The 18,501-nt window shown below is 38.4% G+C and overlaps 1 protein-coding gene across 1 annotated transcript; it reads right to left on the minus strand.

Annotated features, from left to right (window-relative positions):
• Window positions 1-4,700: 4,700 nt before the first annotated feature.
• On the minus strand, window positions 4,701-6,649 carry LOC141629121 (uncharacterized). Its single transcript, XM_074442176.1, has 2 exons — window positions 5,804-6,649; window positions 4,701-5,621 (listed from the first exon to the last, which is right to left on the minus strand). The coding sequence occupies exons 1-2, from the start codon at window positions 6,647-6,649 to the stop codon at window positions 4,701-4,703; spliced, it is 1,767 nt and encodes a 588-aa protein (XP_074298277.1).
• Window positions 6,650-18,501: the final 11,852 nt, after the last annotated feature.

Below are 18,501 nucleotides of genomic sequence, written 5' to 3' on the forward strand. Positions count from 1 at the left end.
ATGTGTCATTTTCTGATTTGTTGGACACAAAAAAGGACAATGAATATATTTATAAAATTAGAAAAAGTAAGAGAGAAGTATATAATATGATAGTGGGAATGTTGTAAAGTGGATAATGATTGGGTTGATGACCTAGGTCGCGACCTTCTGCTTCGGAGGGTGAAAATGGGTCAAAGTTAATAAGGTGGAATTAAGAGTAAAATCGGTTCGTGACCTAGTTAGCGTGCCCTTTGCTTGGGGATGGTCTAAGGCAAAGTGAAGGGTTAGCTCAAATGGAGCTATTATGAGGCAAAACACACATATATGTGGTGTACTGGTGTGGGCGTAGGGTTTCTTATTAGTGGTAGTAATATGGGCCAATCTTATTAGTGGTGGTGATATCGAGGGTAATTAATTATGATGCAAAATTTGTAGTTTATACGAATACTAAGTATTTGAAAAACTATGACAAGATCTCCCAACTCTACTATAAGACCGTCGACGAGTTTAATGGTATTTTGGTTCAAATTAGCACGCTTATATTATGGATGAGAATTGAACTCCCGACTTCGTGATTGGATTAAAAAGCTCTTACTACTTGAACTACCATATGTGTCGACGAGTCTAACCTACCTGCTCTCTTATTAATACCATTATCTTTACATAATTCTATCTGAACAAAACTTGAAATAGCAAACACGTGCAATTTGCACGGGTTTAAGACTAGTACTTAAATAAAGTACGTACAATGGGTGAGGAATAAACGGATCTAATATTGTTCCCAAATTGATTAGATAAGCCTCTTTGACTTATCATTGGAGCCGTTGCTTGTTTTTGGCAAAGAGAAAAGAAAACCAATTTTACATTCCCCCAAATTATTCAACACAAGCTTTCACTTTGTTTCTGCCGCACCACAAAATTTGATTTCTTGATGGTTTTATTCAATTTCTCTATTTGTGCTTTAATTCCTTCATCTTTGCTTAATAAAGTTCCAAGCAATCAATCGTACGGTCCTGATGTGGGATGAGATCGATCTCCTGAAGTTGTACTCTCATAGCCATCGCTTGATTGGCGATAAAATGGTCGATGACAGAGCACCGCAGAGCTGATATTGACCTTGATCACGGATTTTGCCTCGAATGTTCCTCCGTATTATGACTTAAGGTATTTTCTTCCTATTTTCTAATTAATTTTATCAAATCCCTCCATTGTTGCTTAGCAAAGCTCCAATCAATCGTCACTTTGTGAATGAATTGATTTTTTATTCGTCTGTTGTTACTCATCAGAAAAAACGCCGATCAATTGGCCGGAGCTGTGTTGTCGTAGACGTGATTTGAGCTACTGACCAGATAATCCGATGAAGGAGCATTGTCGGTGGTCGATTTTGTTGGTTTCTGAGATCAGCGTTGGTTGCGCCGTCATAGCCGCCGTCCAAGCTACCACACGGGGATAAAATGATTGACGATCTTCAAACGAAGTTTGCATGTTTCTTCGATCAAGTGATGTTCCATGCTATGACTTCAGGTTTTTTCCTTTATCTGTTTCCTAACGAATTTCTTAAATTCCTCCATTTTTTGCTTGATGAAATTCCAAATAGTCATATCCTTGTTTCCAAATTGACTTGGTTTTTCATTAATTCGTCTCGTTACGCTCCGGATTTGGCGATGAGGTGACTGATAAAAGAGCGTCGTCGAATCTTTCGTTTCCTGATGGGGAATGAGATCAACGTTTTTGTGCCGCCATTTGAGCCCCTTTTGGCGATCGGATGACTGATGAGAGAGCCCCGTCGAATTTTGTGATTTTTTTGACCGGATTTCCATTCTTGCTTTCAAGCTCCAAATCAGATCGTAAGTATTCTGTCTCTTTATTGACTGACTTCAAATTCATGCTTTTTTGCGTTTCGTATTTTCACTGGTTAAGTCGTATGCTTGATGATTGAACTGATAATTTTACTGGTCTCGCGAATCAAGTCGTATGCCCGACTGAATGGATAGCGCAATTGTGACATTAATGCCAAGTTTACCATTTTTTTACTCGTCTTATGAATCAAGGTATGTGCTTGACTGATAATATGATTGAATTGAAATGATGCTCCTTTTTTATTTCTATTTTTTATCTCCTAAGTCAAGTGGTGTGCTTGAGTGTTTACAATACAACTACCCCAACAATATGATCATGATTTTGATGATGATGCATGATAACATATGATGCAGACGATAATATATACTAATGACGATTTTAATGTGCTTAAGACAACAAGAACCACACTAGCTAACTGACGATGCATTATTTTTAAAATAGACTATATAAACGTGATACATCTCCATTACTAGTCCTGTTAAATTTTTTTTTTAAAAAAAAACGTGTTATTGAGCATGATTCGAGACAGGGACGGAGTATTCTAGTTTGGATAGGTATCCGGCCTTTGGCCTAGCTTTTTTTTTTTTAAGCTTCCCTATTTCTTATAGAATTGTTAAATCTCAGTAGCTATTCCGCATATGATAAGGATAAGATTCTGGTAACTCCGTATTTGATATGGATAATAATTTCGATTAGCTCCCGATTTTCCTCTATCTAAATAGAACTCATGCGCTTAAACTTTTCTCATCCCGAAAATTTTCCTTAATCTCATAATGTCTCAAAACTTTGAAAACGATCTAAAAGCATGGCTTGACAATCTCATGAAGGATGAAAAGGATTATGTTATTGGGGTCCAGCTAGGAACTTTGCTGCTGTCATTGAAGCAAGTTAAGATCTCATGGGATTTTCTACATGTTGCTGCTCTATTTTGGGATTGCGACGTTCACGTATTCCGCTTTGGCAATCGCGAGATATGTCTTATAACGGAGGCATTTAGTGCCATCCTAGGAAGATCTGTTCAATCTTCTCCCGCGCTTCCTAGTCTCGATGATGATTTAAGAAAAGACTTCAAATATTATCTAGGCATTACTACTCGTCTAGATGAATTTTTGAATGGACGCATGGTAAATCTCCGTCGTCTGATCGCGCACTTCACTTCCCCTAGCTATCCCAGGACTGTGATTGACTTCCGTTATAAAAAGCGGGCATTGGTGTTATGCCTGCTCAACCGTTATCTATTTGTAAGCCCTTCCAATATTTACGGACACGACTGCCTTCTAAAAGTAGTAAAGCACATGCGCAACGACTGCTCGCATATGCCTCTGGTCTTAGCTGAAACTCTTCACTGCTTAGATACCTTACGACACAATCCAGAAGTTGCATTCTGCGGTAGCCCCCTGTTACTTCAGGTAATTTCTTGTGTCATTCACACAACTCACATATTCCTCCTTCCTATTCCTTTTCCTTTTTTTTTTCCGATTCCTCTCTTTTTTTTTCTTTTTTTTTTAATTCCTTTTTTTTTCTCCAACCTGGTGTGGGTCATCTTATTTCTTTATTTTTTTCCTCACCTGGTGTGGGTCATTTTATGTCGATAAACCTATGTCCTAGGTATGACTACAAGAGCGTATGCGACTAGTTGAACGACCTCTCAATCCCAAATCTTATCAACCTCGTAGCTTCGCTGGCAGACAAAGAGTTGTGAAAGGGGAGCAGCCGCTTAGCTACTGGAGGGAATGGATGAATAGTGGGTTTCCAATTCGTTGGACTATATCATGGTGGCACATCCCTGCTATGACGGCCCCGCGATCCTCTATAGCATACTATATATTACTCACTCCTCTTTCATATTTCCTTCTCGCTTGTCACGACAATTCGGGCGAAAACAACGAGTTCCTTCTTTAGATACTATTTCTCCTGGAATTTCTCCGATGACCCATTCTTATCTGCGTAACTGGTACCAATACTGGAATGCACGTCGGTTCTGGACTATACAAAAGGTTCCTGACTCAACCTACATAAGCGATCATTATAAGGTTTGGATGACATCACACTCTGTCGAGGAGCGTGAATCAGCTCGTCAAGCGGAACGTAGGCTGCAACTTGATGCTACTGAGGTGGGAGAAGGACCTGACTCAGACAAACTCCAAGACTCAAAACTCAAGTAGAGAACACAAAAGTGGAGGAAGTAGAAGTCTGGTTTGGAAAAGAAAGAAGGATCATAATGACCCGGATGATCAGAATGAACCTAGAAAGAAGAGTGCAGCTAACGAACCGAAAGAGTGACAAATGGAATCTTTAGTAACAGTAGCTATAGCCTATTAGGGTTGAAATAAGAGAAATTATGCATTCTCAAATGTTAGAGTATGAATTACTTTATTGCAATGAAAGATTCTAGACACAGAATAAGTGAGACGATTATTAGTTTCCTCAGATTAGTTGCCAGCTTTCATAGTAATTTTTTTGAAAACTCCTAATTGGGAGCGACATATATTACAGCGTGCTTATGAATTTGCTATTAAAACCTGCTATGGGTTTCCTTTAAGTCTATTTTCTATTTTATTTCCTCTTTTTTAAAGACCTGAGAGGGGTCTCTTTTCCGAATCACTGCCTGCTTTGTTTATTTTTCTTTCTCTTTTTTTTTTGTTCGCTGCCACTTTTTATGCTGGTTTTTTGTCTTTTTTTTTTGCGACCTGGGAGTGATCTTCTCTCCTCTGTTTTTCTCGATTCACTTATATTTTCGACCTAGAAGGGGTCTGTTCTATGGTTTTCTTTTATTGCTGCTGCTCTTTATATCCTCTCGGTCTCTTGTTTTTCCTCTTTTTTTTTTTCGACCTAGTGTGGGTCGTTTCTCTGTTTTCCTTTTATACATGATATTTCTTTAACTGATCAAGATTGGTTAGTTGACTAAACTCAACCCCTTCTATATCTGTTAGTTGCACTGCTCCTCCTTGTAAAATCTTTTTAATTATGTAAGGGCCGGCCCAGTTTGGTTTCAACTTGCCTCTCGGGTCTCTGACCGGTGCCCGTATTTCTTTAAAAACTAAATCACCATCTTTTAAGTTCCTTGCCCTGGCCTTTTTATTAAAAGAAGGAGAAATTCTTCTTTCGTATAACTGAACTTGGTTAAGAGCTGCTAGTCTTTTCTCATCTATTAATAGCAATTCTTCATATCGAGCTTGTGCCCAATCCACTTCTGGTATTTGACTTTCTAGTACAATTCTAAGGGAGGGAATTTCAAGTTCTATAGGAAGCACGGCCTCCATCCCGTAGACTAGAGAATATGGTGGTGCTCCCGTTGGTGTTCTAACCGACGTACGATATCTCCATAAGGCGAACGGCAACTTTGCAGGCCAATCATGATACTTTTCTGTCATCTTTTCAATTATAGTTTTCACATTTTTATTCGCCGCTTCAACTGCCCCATTCATTTGTGGTCTATACGTAGACAACTTACACTGCTGGATCTTGTAATACGTTAGTAAGGCAGCCACATCTTTCTTAAAATGGGAACCATGATCACTAATTAACTCATGAGGGACACCATACCTACAAATTATATTTTCGGTGATGAACTTGGCAACATGTTTAGAAGTCAAGGTAGCATAAGACGCTACCTCAACCCACTTACTAAAATAGTCGATTGCTACTAATATAAATTCATGTCCTCCGGTTCCTTTGGGAGCGATTTTGCCAATTATGTCTATGCCCCATATCGAAAATGGCCAAGGTGATGCCAAATTGTACAACAATGAAGGTGGTATATGCTGTGCATTGGTATAAATCTGACATTTATGACACCTTTTAACATATTGTGTACAATCATGTTCCTATGTCGACCAAAAATATCCAATCCGCATTATTTTTTAGCTAGCATCTGGCCGTTCATGTGCGGTCCGCAAGTACCATTATGCACTTCTTCCATAATTCTTTGAGCTTCCTTTTCATCCACGCATAAAAGGAGTACCCCTTGCCGAGACTTCTTGTATAACTTTCGTTGACTAAGAATAATTTGTGCTGCAAACCTTTTGATAGCGCGTTGCGTCCTTATATCAGAATCTGGCGGAAAGCCTCTTCCTAAATGGTAGTTCAATACATCTGTGAACCATGGTGCATCATCACCAGCTACTGTATCATCAAGGGCCATACAGTATGTTGGTTCCTCTCTTCTTTCAATGTATAATGGAATATTTTCTAATTCATGTGGAATATTGATCATCGGCGCCAATTTAGCTAGAGCATCTGCAAATTGGTTTTCATCTCGGGATAGATAAATGAAATTTGGATCGTCAAAATGCTTGAGAATGGTTTCGAGGTACGTTTGGTAAAGTGCCATGCCCTCACTTTTGACTTTCCATTTTCCGAAAATATGATTTATAACGAGTGACGAATCTCCGTATACTCTCAAGGTTTTAATCCCCAAGGATGATGCTACTCGAAGTCCTAATATACATGCTTCATATTCTGCTTCATTATTTGTGACGCTAAAATCTAACTTGACTGAAAGAGGGGTATGTGCCCCATCTGGTGAAATCAAAAGTACACCTATGCCATATCCCTTTTGATTGGAAGCGTCGTCGAAAAATAACAGCCAATAGTCGTCATCAGTAACAAATATTTCCTCGTCAGGGAAGTCGTATGCTTCCGGTGTGTCTTCTGAAACGGGAAAGTCAGCTAAGTAATCGGAAATTACCTTTCCCTTAATGGCTTTGTGAGCCATAAAAGTAAGATCGAATTCAGCAAGCATCATCGTCCATCTTGCTATTCTACCGCTGAGAATTGGCTTTTCAAATAGATACTTCAGAGGGTTCATTCGTGATATGACATGAATTGTGTGGGTTAACATGTAGTGTCTTAATTTCTTAGTGGCCCATACTAATGCTTGGCAGGATTTTTCGATTGGAGAATAATTGGTTTTGTATTCCAAGAATTTTTTGCTCAGGTAATAAATTGGTTTTTCTTGACCGTCTTAAATTTGTGCTAACATTGCACCCATTGATGTCTGTTAAGTATAAAAGGAGATAAAAGGAGGGGTAGTCCAGGTCTTGGAGGGACCAAAATTGGGGGACTTTCTAAGTATGTTTTTATTGTTTCAAATGCTTCCTGACACTTCTCGTCCCATTCAATAGATGCCCCTTTCTTCAGTTTCTTAAAAATAGGTTCACACACCATGGTCAGCTTAGATATAAACCGACTAATGTATTGTAACTGCCCCAAAAATGCCCGAACTTGCTTCTCCGTTTTTGGTGGTGGCATATTTCTAATTGCCTTGATCTTGGATGGATCAGCCTCAATGCCTCTATTACTAACAACATACCCTAAAAGCTTCCCGGAGGTAACCCCAAAAGCACATTTTTGCGGGTTGAGTCGAACATTATATTTCGGAGCCTATCAAAGAATTTTTGTAATGCGGTCATACGACCTTCTCTATTCAATGACTTTACTATCATATCATCTACATAGACCTCGACCTCCTTATGCATCATGTCATGTAATAGCGTTGTAGCGGTCCTTTGGTAAGTGGCTCCTGCATTTTTAAATCCAAATGGCATAACCGTATAACAATACGTTCCCCATTCAGTGAGGAATGTAGTTTTCTCCATATCTTCCTCGGCCATTTTTATTTGATTATACCCCGCGTAACCATCTTTAAAAGAAAGTACAACGTGACCAGCCGTGTTATCCACTAAAATGTCGATATGGGGTAGTGGAAAATTGTCTTTTGGACTTGCTTTATTAAGGTCCCTATAGTCAACACACATTCTGACCTTTCCGTCTTTTTTGGGTACCGGAACAACATTTGCCACCCACTCCGGTTAGTTAGCTACTCTTATAAAACCGGCATCGTGCTTTTGTATTTCCTCTTTTATTTCTAATGCCCATTCTGATTTCATCCTTCTAAGTCTCAGTTTTATGGGTTTTGCAGCAGGATACAGTGGGATAGTATGTTCAACAATTTCTCTGTCTATGTCGGGCATATCTTTATAAGACCAGGCAAACACGTCACGATATTCTGTGAGTACTTTAATCAACTTGCTCGTTCTTCTGATTTTAGTGACCACCCAATCTTTATTTCTTTCTTATCTTGATCTCTGCCTATGTTGATTAATTCCGTTTCCTCAATTATTGATGATTTATTTTCTTGATGTGTTAATGCTTTTATTATATCTTTTGGCAACTCATCTTCATTGGAAACTAAACAATCAGAATAAGAAATGGGAGGGGTAGGAGAACCAGACAAGTAATTGAAAGCTATTTTATTATCCTTGGAAAGAAGTACATTAAGGAGTAGATCACTAGACTCGGAATTTGAATGTGAATTAGAATTAACAGCCTGACTCAGCATGAAAAGAAATAGGGTTAAGCCCCGACTCATGTAGGACACTAGACTTGATAATACTAGACTCGATAGAGGTATGGAAGGGTAAAAACCCCTGCTTGCTTGACTGGCTCTTTGTCTCAGCCTCGGTTTCAGACACGGGTTCGGACTCAGCTTCCTCAAACATAGGCCCTTCTCCCACACTGATTTTGATACTCTTTCCATTAGCTGCAGTCCACTTCCAGGTTTTACGCCATCCATGCTCCATGTTATTGTTGCAATGGGTTGTGATTAGCTTAGAGGGGTCAAAATGCCTGTCTTGAAGTGCCATGAGAAAATGGTTTGAGTGCTTTATGGGTGCATGTCCAAAGAGTAAACCAAAGGCATTATTATTTGTGTTTGGAATCCAATCTTTGGTTGGCATTTTTAATGGGAGGGGAGGTGCCTCCTCATATATAAGTAACATTCCTCGAATATTTCAAACCCGGGAACTTTCTGTTTTGTTTTTTTCACAATGAATGGTTCTGTAAAGTTAAAATATGGAAAATAATCACCTTCTTTGACAAGTTATGCATTTAACGTGTGTAGATATTCACCTATTGTATGGCTTGTAGGTCTATTGTCTCTCTTAGTAGACTTCTCTTTCATTCTTTTCGTCAATGCTTCTCTTATTTCTTTCTTGGATGGCTGATATCCTAAACCAAAGAGGCCGTGTTTGATTCGGTTAAGTGAAGGGTCGGATGCCCTTTTAGGTGTCTTACCAAGTGTTGTCCCATGCATGTAGCCACTCTTTTTCATTATTAAGTTCACAGTAGTATTTGCATAATAGGGGCTAGTTTTTTTATCAATGGGTTGTGACTCGTCTTCTATGAAAGCGACCTCTTCGTTGAAACCCCATAGGTCTACGCCATCTTCACTATGGTTAACTTACAATACTGGATTGGGTGTGATTTCAACTCTGGTAGGTGATGCATCTAAAGTGATTACCGATCCTTGAATTATCATTTTGACTTTTTGATGCAGGGATGAAGATATGGTATTAAGCTCATGAAGCCACGGCCTTCCCAAAAGAAGATTATATAAGGCAAGTATGTCGATCACCAGAAACGTGACTTTCTTTTCTATGGGTCCAGTAGTTATATTAGTTGTCAACCACCCCAATACGTCTCTACGTGTGTTGTCATATGCACGAACAATCCGATTAGTCTTCTTAAAGTCTTTTTCTTCAAAGCCTAAAGCTTGGGCACGTTTCCGAGTGGGGGGAGGTTTCTTTCGCCGATCCATTATCAACTAGTGAGAGGGGCACATATTTTTTGTTGCATAGTGTAGTTAGGTGAAGTGCCTTATTATGCTTTATACCCTCTAGGGGTAAATCTTTATCAGAGAACGTGATAACTTGATAACTGGCTCTCTGTCCTTTGTCAAATAACTAGCCAATTCAGCCGGAGTAGTTTCAGATGGAACACACATACTTGTTAAAGCATTTAGAATAGCTTGTCTGTGTTCCAGTGAGTTGCATAATAAGTCCCAAACAGTAATGTCAGCTTTTAATTTCTTGAATAATTTAATGAGAGCATCATCTTCCTTTGTATTTTTATTTTTGCCTTCTTTATTTTGCATAACCTTGGATGGGCTTGCGTCAGTAGGTTATAGTGCCTACCTGAGCGAGTCAAATGTTGTACATTATTCTGGTCACGGTCAGGTTCTTTATCATTATCAGTGTTATCTTCAACCTCATTATCTGCCCAAATGTCATGAGACTCACTTTCTTCATCACCCCAAATATCATGAGTAGTATCATCATCTTCCCATTCATCTTCCTCATCACTCACCCATAAACCCATAACATCAGCTATAAACTGAGTCGGGTCAGCATAAACGGAGTCATTAGCTGAGATGGCGAGAACGTCTTCGAGTGGATTTTTATTATTGTTTGGCTTTCGAGCTGCTTTGGTTAAAGGGATAGTGCGATTATCAATCAAGTTTTGGATGGCATGCCTTAAGGTGAAGCAATAATCCGTATCGTGCCCTTTACCTCTATGATATTTGCAATATTCATTTTCTCTCCATTTCGGACTTTTGTTGGCTGGATCTGGAGTGGGTCCAATAGGTTTTATATATCCCTCCTTAATTAATCGGTCTAGTGCTCGTGACAGGCTCATACCTAGATCGGTGAATTCCCTCCTTGATTTTTGTTCCACAGAATTCACTATATCTCCCCCTTTAGAAGTTGAAGCAAAATTTTTCTTATCTTTAAACCATCCTTTGGTCTGATTTTTGGCAGTAGACTCGACAACATCATCCTCTATTTGTATACCTATTTTGTTTAGCCGAGCAAAGGATTCAATGCCTGCATATCGCAGGTGTGATTTACAAGGTTCTCGTAAATTTTTCACAAAAATATCCACCTGTTCGGCTTCGGGCGGTCTTTCAATCATTTTTGGAGCTTTATTCCTCCATCGAGCTAAGAAATCTGTAAAACCTTCTTTCTCAGTTTGTTTCGTAACTTCTAAATCCCGCCTTGTGATCAATAAGTCTGCATTGTTGGAGTATTGTGTCAGAAATTCTTTTTTTATGTCCTCCCAATTAGAAACAGGTATAGGATCTAAGGAGAAAAACCAACTCCGGGCTACATCTTCTAGAGTGGAAGGAAAAATAACCGGAAAAACCGATGCATCCACTTCTTTTAAGGCCATTACTCGTACGAAGCTTCTTATGTGGTGAGTTGGATGCTCGGTACCCTTGAATTTTGGTAGGTCAGCGGTCGTAAATTTAGGAGGCAGTTTGGCTCGCATGTTCGGCATGTTACATTCAACATCGAGTAGGTCAGCATACTTGGTGCTCCTTTTGATAAGTTTCTCCATGTCCATGAGCTTTTTAGTTACGTCATCCTCACCGCTACTATCACCCTTGATTTTGTCTTCGATGGACGACAATCGGTTGGTCAAAATGGATAAAGCATTCTTAAGGTCTGTGACTGATTCTTCGAGCGACATGGTTACTGGTGGTTGGGTTACAAGTACGGCTTGCGGTATACTAATTAGTCTTCATGTACCCTTCTCTCGTCCCCAAGCTGGAGTGACTACTAAGTTTGGATCTTTTTTACGCCTCCCTATCCTGGATCATGACATCGAGGCTCTTCTTGGCATCACAGCTTCAAATGATATTGACCTTCGACCGCCAAATAAGGCCAAGAATAAGGGCAGTGGTAAAAGATTAAGGTCGTCGAAAGAAAAGGTCAAGAGCAAGCCACAAAAGAGGAAGCGAAGATGCGGTAACTGCAAGAAGTGGGTGAACCACAATAGTAGAACTTGTAATCTTCCATTTGCTGAAAGTCCCCCTTCTGATGACGATGATGAAGAAGAATCGAAAGCAAGAGGTATGAATCGAACTATTACTCTCCTATTATTCTAATGTTATCCTCTTATTCTACTGTTATTCCCCTATTATTCCGGTGTTACTCTGCTATTCTGCTGCTTTGTTGTGTTATTTCTCTTTGCTATTCTCGCTATTAATGTGTTGTTATTTTTGAATAGAAAATGGATATTCTTCGTGGAAATGGATAGTGTCTGCAATAACAGCAGAGTAGCTGCTAAATTTGCTCTAATTGTTATTCTACTGCTATTAATGTTATTCTACTAATATTCTGCTATTAATGTAGCTGCTAAATACTAAGCAAACATTGCAGGAATATGAATCAGATGCATGAAGTAACAAAGACAAAAGAGACGCAAAAGACAGCGGCTACGATGTAGACTTCGCCTAAAAATGTCAAAGACTTTTACTATTTGTCATTGTTTGAATTGCATTTTAACCTAAAATGTTTCTTCTAGATAATAAAGTGAGATCTACATTATATGAGAATTAATACTAGTTACTTTAATTTTTTTTGTTAATATTATCTAATTGTTTCACAAACCACCCACAAAATAAAACTGCATTTACACACTACAATAATAGTTGAATAATAACAGATTAGTAATATTTATAAAAAGCAGTTCCACTTTTCAGTTTTTATTAAAAACAGTTACCTAACCTAATCTAATATAATTACAGGAAAACTGTTTGTATTCCCCAAGCCCCTATAAATACTGCTATTACGTGTTAAAAAAACACACACGCACCGAATAAGTCTGAAAAAACTGTTTGTATTCAGAAAAAACTCGCATCTCCTCTGCAAAAGGTAATTTCTTATCTTTTTTTTTTGGTAGACAGGTAATTTCTTATCTTTCTATACTTTATTACACAAAAACTGTTTCTATTCCCGAAGCCCCTATAAATACTGCTATTTCGAATAAAAAAACAAACACACACAATGAAAAAGTCCATTCCAAAAAAAAACTTTATCTCCTCTGCAAAAAGGTAATTTCTTATCTTTCTATTCTTTGTTTTTCTTTGATGTTTATTTTTCTTATCTGTCAACACTATACTCGATGCTGCAGAAAAGGTAATTCTCATTCTTCTGCTTTGGTTTGCTTTTAATTTGGTTGAAATATTTTAAACATCTTTTTATAATGCAAAAAGTTTCATACTTCCAATGCTTGGGATGAGTGACGAATCGACGATAACAAGAAGGTCCCGACAAGGAGGAAATCGATGAAGCGAAACGGATGATAGAGTCCCTCACGATAGAGTTGATCGACACAAGGACAAATTTAGAGGCAGCAGAAAACCGTGAAGAGGCCTTAATAAGAGAGGTTGACAATGTTACGACACAGTTGAAGGTTGCTGAACTTCAAAATGAACGTATGCTTAGACAATTGAAGGAAAAGAAAAATAGGAACTACACGGCCGACATGGACAATCGGTTTATTTTGGTGTGAATGCTTTGAGGAAGTATTACATCAAGTCGATATTTCAATCTCTCGGCAATTGGACACCGATTAAAGCCATGGAACTTATGAAAGCATACAAAAACGCTTTTCAGGATGAGTCGGTGGAAGTTGAGAGCACTTTGTCGTCCGAGGACCGCGCGCAGCGCGTCGAGAGAATAGAATAAAGATATAAAAATCTAACGATGATGGTCAGTGGTTTGCTTTAAAATATGTTTAAAATATTTATTGCTTTAAAAATAATGGCTTTAATATTTTAGATCGTTAATGTTTATTATGTAAGTACTATCTTTAAATACTATTTACTACTATGTTTAAGTAATGTCGGAATAATGAAGTCTTTGCGAATAATAGTGCAATAAAAAGATAATAACGCTAATTATGCAGAATAAATCTTTGCAATAAATTGAGAATAATGGTAGAATAACGAGTGGAATAAAAAGCGGTCTAAACCACGCTTTTACACTTGACTAAATTTACACTTGAATAAAAATGAATAGTTTTAACAAAATAATGTTGGACTAAAAGTGGAATAGTGAGAATAAACTAGTCCTTTTGTGGAATAATCTGCAATAATTGCAGAATAAACTACTTGTTATGCGGAATAATAGTGCAATAACAGCAGAATAAAGGTGCAATAAGAATAGAATCACAGTTAAGAAAAAACAGCAATTGACAGTTGAATAGAAAATGCATATTCTTCGTAGAAATTGGATAGTGTTTGTAAACCTTAATTAAACTAGCGGAATAACAACAGAATAAGTGTAGACTACTAGTACAATAACAGCAGAGTAGCTGCTTATTATGCGGAGTAATACTGCAATAACAGCAGAATAATGGTAGAATAACAGTGGAATAAAAGCAGTCTAAACCACTGCTTTTACACTTGACTAAATTTACACTAGAATAAAAATGGATAGTGTTTGTAGAAAACAAAGGTAATAAGAAAGCTTAATTAGACTAAAATAACTGTAGACTATTTGGGCAATAACAGCACAACAACTGTTCATTATGCTGAATAATACTGCAAATAATAGCAGAATAACAGTGGGATAAGAGTAAAAATGGATGGTGTTTGAAAAAAGTACAAGTAATATGAAAACTCAATTAAATTATAGTACACACTGGAATAACACTAGAATAATAGGGGAATAACAGCGCAATAAACTAGTTATTATACAGAATAACAGTGCAATAACAACACACTAATTGTTTAATAAACAGTTTACACTAACTTAGTCTGACTTTCCTGGATACACAAGTGATCAAAGCTCTTTGCATTCATGACGGTGTCGACTCTTCACTACCGAGTAGATGATTGGGGTTTCACTTCTTTCAACTTGTTCCTTCTTCGACGCTAAACCCAACGTCTTGACCTTTGATTCTCACAAGCCGTCACTTTATCAAGAACTACTTGCCTATAAATATTAATATCCGCCAAGATCAGGGAAGCCGACATTTCAACACAGAAGCTTCGACGAGCAATCTTGCTGTGAAGATTGGACTCAAACACACTTCCACCATATTCGGCCATCTTGTATAACGAGAAACACCCCGACTCGGAATTCAGCAGTTCCTTCTTATCCATTTAAAAGGAACATCAACGATTTCGAAATTGCGGCAATCTTGCGACTTCATAACATTATGACCCTCCATAAAAACATACATATAGTTTGCCACAATCTCGGCCAATCTTCTGTAATCCGCTAATTGGTTGGCATCGTGAGTCATGTTGTCCAAAATATCAATCGATTCATTCATAAAATTGATGCAGAAACAAGAGTAGTGATCATTGTACAGAATCGGCACAAACACAAGGTCCGAGTTCAGACGACATCTTCCATTGCAGGAATCGAAAAACACATTCAGAATTTCAATGACTTCTTACCCCGGACCGTCAAGAGGGCTTGAGGAATCAAAGTTCTCTAAGAGTGAATAAAGAGCATCCTTCTAAACAGAAAGCATAAAAAACCAAAAATAGTGCACAAGTGTTAACTTTATATCAGTACATGTGAGTAAATATGTAGGTAATAACGCAAAATAGCAAAGCAAAAAACAAAATACCATATGACAAAGTCCGAAAAACATTGAGCTTGGTTCTGAACGTTCCTCAAACTCCAACGAATTCAAAAGAATCGACCAAACATCGACTACTCTTGTTGACATCATAGCAGCTGCATCCACAGTGGAAACAATATCCCCCCTGTCCAAAAACACGCCGACGTCGTCGTTGTACAACACTAACATCTCACTGCATTCACAAAAAAAACATATGATAAGAACAGTGGGATTACAGTGGTATAAACAGCAGAATAACAGTTCAATAACAGAACAATAACAGTAGAATAATAGTGGAATAATAGCGGAATAATAGTTGTATAACAGTAGAATAACAGTGGGAATTAACAGCGGAATAATAGTGGTATGACAAAGAGAATAACGATTCACTAACGTGAGAATAACAAAAGGAATTAACAGTGGAATTACACTGGACTAACAGCGAAATAATAGTGGTATAACAGTAAAATAACAATTCAATAACAACAGAATAACAAAGGGACCTAACAGTGGAACTACTGATACTAGTTTGACAAAATAACAACATAATAATAGCAGATTAACAGCAGAATAATAGTGGGAAACAAAACGGACTAACTGAACAGGAACACCACAATCAAAGAAATGAAAATCGACACATACTCTTCTTTCAAGTGAGCGTCTTCACGAAGAACAAAGTCCACCACTTGCTTCTGCACCTTCAGCATCTTAGAGAACTGTTTTTTGTTCTTCCGAAACAAATCCGACACCGCAACAAAACTACTATCCTCTGACCCGCAATCCATAGAGCAACCAGCCCATCGTGCCATTTTACCCCTTTTACGGCTACCCAAAGCCGACTTTGGACTCACGGTGCTATCCACACCCCTGCTTCCCACTTGACGGCTGCCAGTAGGGGTGTTTGTAGAGAATTCAGTGTTATCAATGACAGTAGGAGAAGCGACGGGCTCGACAACAGGCTGCGTCGTCTTAACCTTCTTACCAACAGTTTTCACCCTGCCAGAACCACGACGTTTCTTACTACTTTGAGAAACCCTCTTTTCCGCATGCTCAATACGCCGTTTCTCTTCAAGCACACTCAGGGTTTCCTTTCTCGTCTTGTTCAACTCCTCCAAAGTTTTCAACACATCTTCCTTGGACTCGTTCATATCAGACAGCACCAACAAGGTAACGATCTCAGCGCGGTAAAGCGCTCTTGAATCAGAATTACCCAAGTCATAATCAAAAACAGTTCCACGGTAAAAGAGCATGTGCAACATCGTATATACACCGCAGTCCAAATTTTCAATCGCAGCGGTTTGCCAAGTAAAAGGGACGTTGACAATTTTATAATCTTTAGCCTCCCCGCCTCGGGCAACTCCTTTGTTTACCAGGAAATCAGACATCAAGCTCACCTTCAAAAAAAAGGAAAAAGAAAACATAATTACTAACAATACTTAAACAAACTAGGCTAAACACCAAGAGAAAATTAGGCACAATAAATGACTTACAACAGTTTGACAATACACCAAACGTACACACGCCTGTTGATCATTAGCAAACATCGCCTCTTGAAATACATTATCAAGATATTCAACCCTCTTCGCAATGAAATTGATGCACAAACAGCTAAAGTGCTCATACAAAAGAATTGGGATGAAAATCTGGGAAAATATTTGGCCAAAAAAATTGTTACTAATTATATGGTTTTTTTTTTAAAAAGCTGAAACACAGCAGAATAACAGCAGAGTAATAGTAGACTAACAGTAGAATAGTAGTATAATACACACAAAGTACAGAAAACATACCATATTAGAAGTAAGATCACACTCTCTCTAGTTGTTATTGACAAACACAGTAAATGACAATATGACTTCCGCACATAAATCACTCTTGGAAGCCTTCTCATCTTTCGACGGCGTACAAAGTCGCCGCAATGGATACTAAACAAAAAGTGGAGAAAAGAGTTGAAACGTGATGCAAAAATGAAAAATAAAGTAAAAAAAACGATAAAATAGAATAACTAACCGTTGCACCCATCCCAAAGAAAAGTCGACTTGGACTTCCTCTTATACAAGTATCATTAAGAAAGAGGGACCACCAGTCCACAACACCAAGCATTATCATTGTATCTAGAACCATCGATTCCATATCCTCTCGATTCAAGTAATTGTTCACACCCCAAGTGACAAGATTCTCCCTTCAAAACCGAATAAACAGGAAAAATAAGAGTCACATAAATATATTTTTGAAGAACAAAAAGCAGTATAATATATTAAACAGAAAGCAGAAAATTTTTACAATAAAAATGAGCTCTTACCCTTGCGAAATGTTATGATCATTCAAGAAGCGATGTCGCAACCTCTTTCCGCTTGGATAGCATTGGGTTGAAAACATGTCCCATCATTATCATTGATTTTTGGACAACTAGCGAGGATCCACAAGACCACAATTATAGGTGCATTCGAAATTCGAGGCACTGACAGACAGTAGCTCCTCATGTGCATGCAGAGTGCAGCAAATAACTTGTACCGATATTAGGAACATTCAACCTGAAGAACGCCACTTGTCCTCTCGGACAGCCTCACCAACAAAAGTACCACCTCCAACACAACCTCGGAATCTGTTTATCGATTTATCTATCTCGAGACGACCCCAAGCAACAAGTCCGCATGACAAGACATCACCACATCCGCTACTTCCTCTTCTGCAGTCACAAATTCTTCTTTGCCAATTTGAGTGGAATGTTGAGTGTCATTACGCAAAGGAATGTCAACACCGGTATCCGTCACCTCCGTCTCAGGTAAACAAGCATCAATCTTGAATTTGATTTGCTTGAACCTCTACCGTGTACACTCAACAAAAGATTAGGCACGTCCTCTGGCGGATTATCAACAAGATAGTCTTCAACTTGAATGTTAACGTCCTCCACATCATTGTTAACATCCTCCACGTCAATGGTAATATCCCCAACATCAACTACTTTCTCACCGACATCATCTGGCTCTCCATAACATGGCGAATGTCAAAGACAAATATCCTTCGTAATAGAATCTAAACCGAGTGGTGACAATTGTGGAGTCCCCACCTTTGCACTTTGTTGAATGACGGGACTATGTTCAACACCCTTCTTTTCAACTATAGTTGGCCGCACATCCGATGACCCGACACACTCCTCATAAAATTGAGAAAAGCATTAAATGATGGGGGTTCAATGATGACATCTTCATGTCTAGCTTTTTTGGAAGTTTGGTTCTTGAAACAGTTGATCGCGATTTATTTGCCGCTTGCATAACCAATACATGCTTTACCCATTCGTCCAGTTCACGGATAACTTGATCCGTGAAGAAAGATGGGGTGGCAACCAAATTCTCTGACCCTTCACAACCAACTTTTTTCACGATTCGGATTTGCTTTCTTTAGCGACTCGTCGGGTTACTTGGTTTGGGCAACTTAGCAAAGAAAAGTGCTTGACGA

The sequence above is a fragment of the Silene latifolia genome, chromosome Y, assembly GCF_048544455.1.
Source record: "Silene latifolia isolate original U9 population chromosome Y, ASM4854445v1, whole genome shotgun sequence".
Classification (NCBI taxonomy): domain Eukaryota; kingdom Viridiplantae; phylum Streptophyta; class Magnoliopsida; order Caryophyllales; family Caryophyllaceae; genus Silene; species Silene latifolia.

Excerpts from the sequence above, each read along its gene's own strand:
- LOC141629121 (XM_074442176.1), bottom strand. The coding sequence starts at position 6,649 with ATGAACCCTCTGAAGTATCTATTTGAAAAGCCAATTCTCAGCGGTAGA. Across the intron at positions 5,622-5,803 it reads ACAAGAAGTCTCGGCAAGGG|ATTTATACCAATGCACAGCA; the intron begins GTACTCCTTTTA and ends CATAAATGTCAG.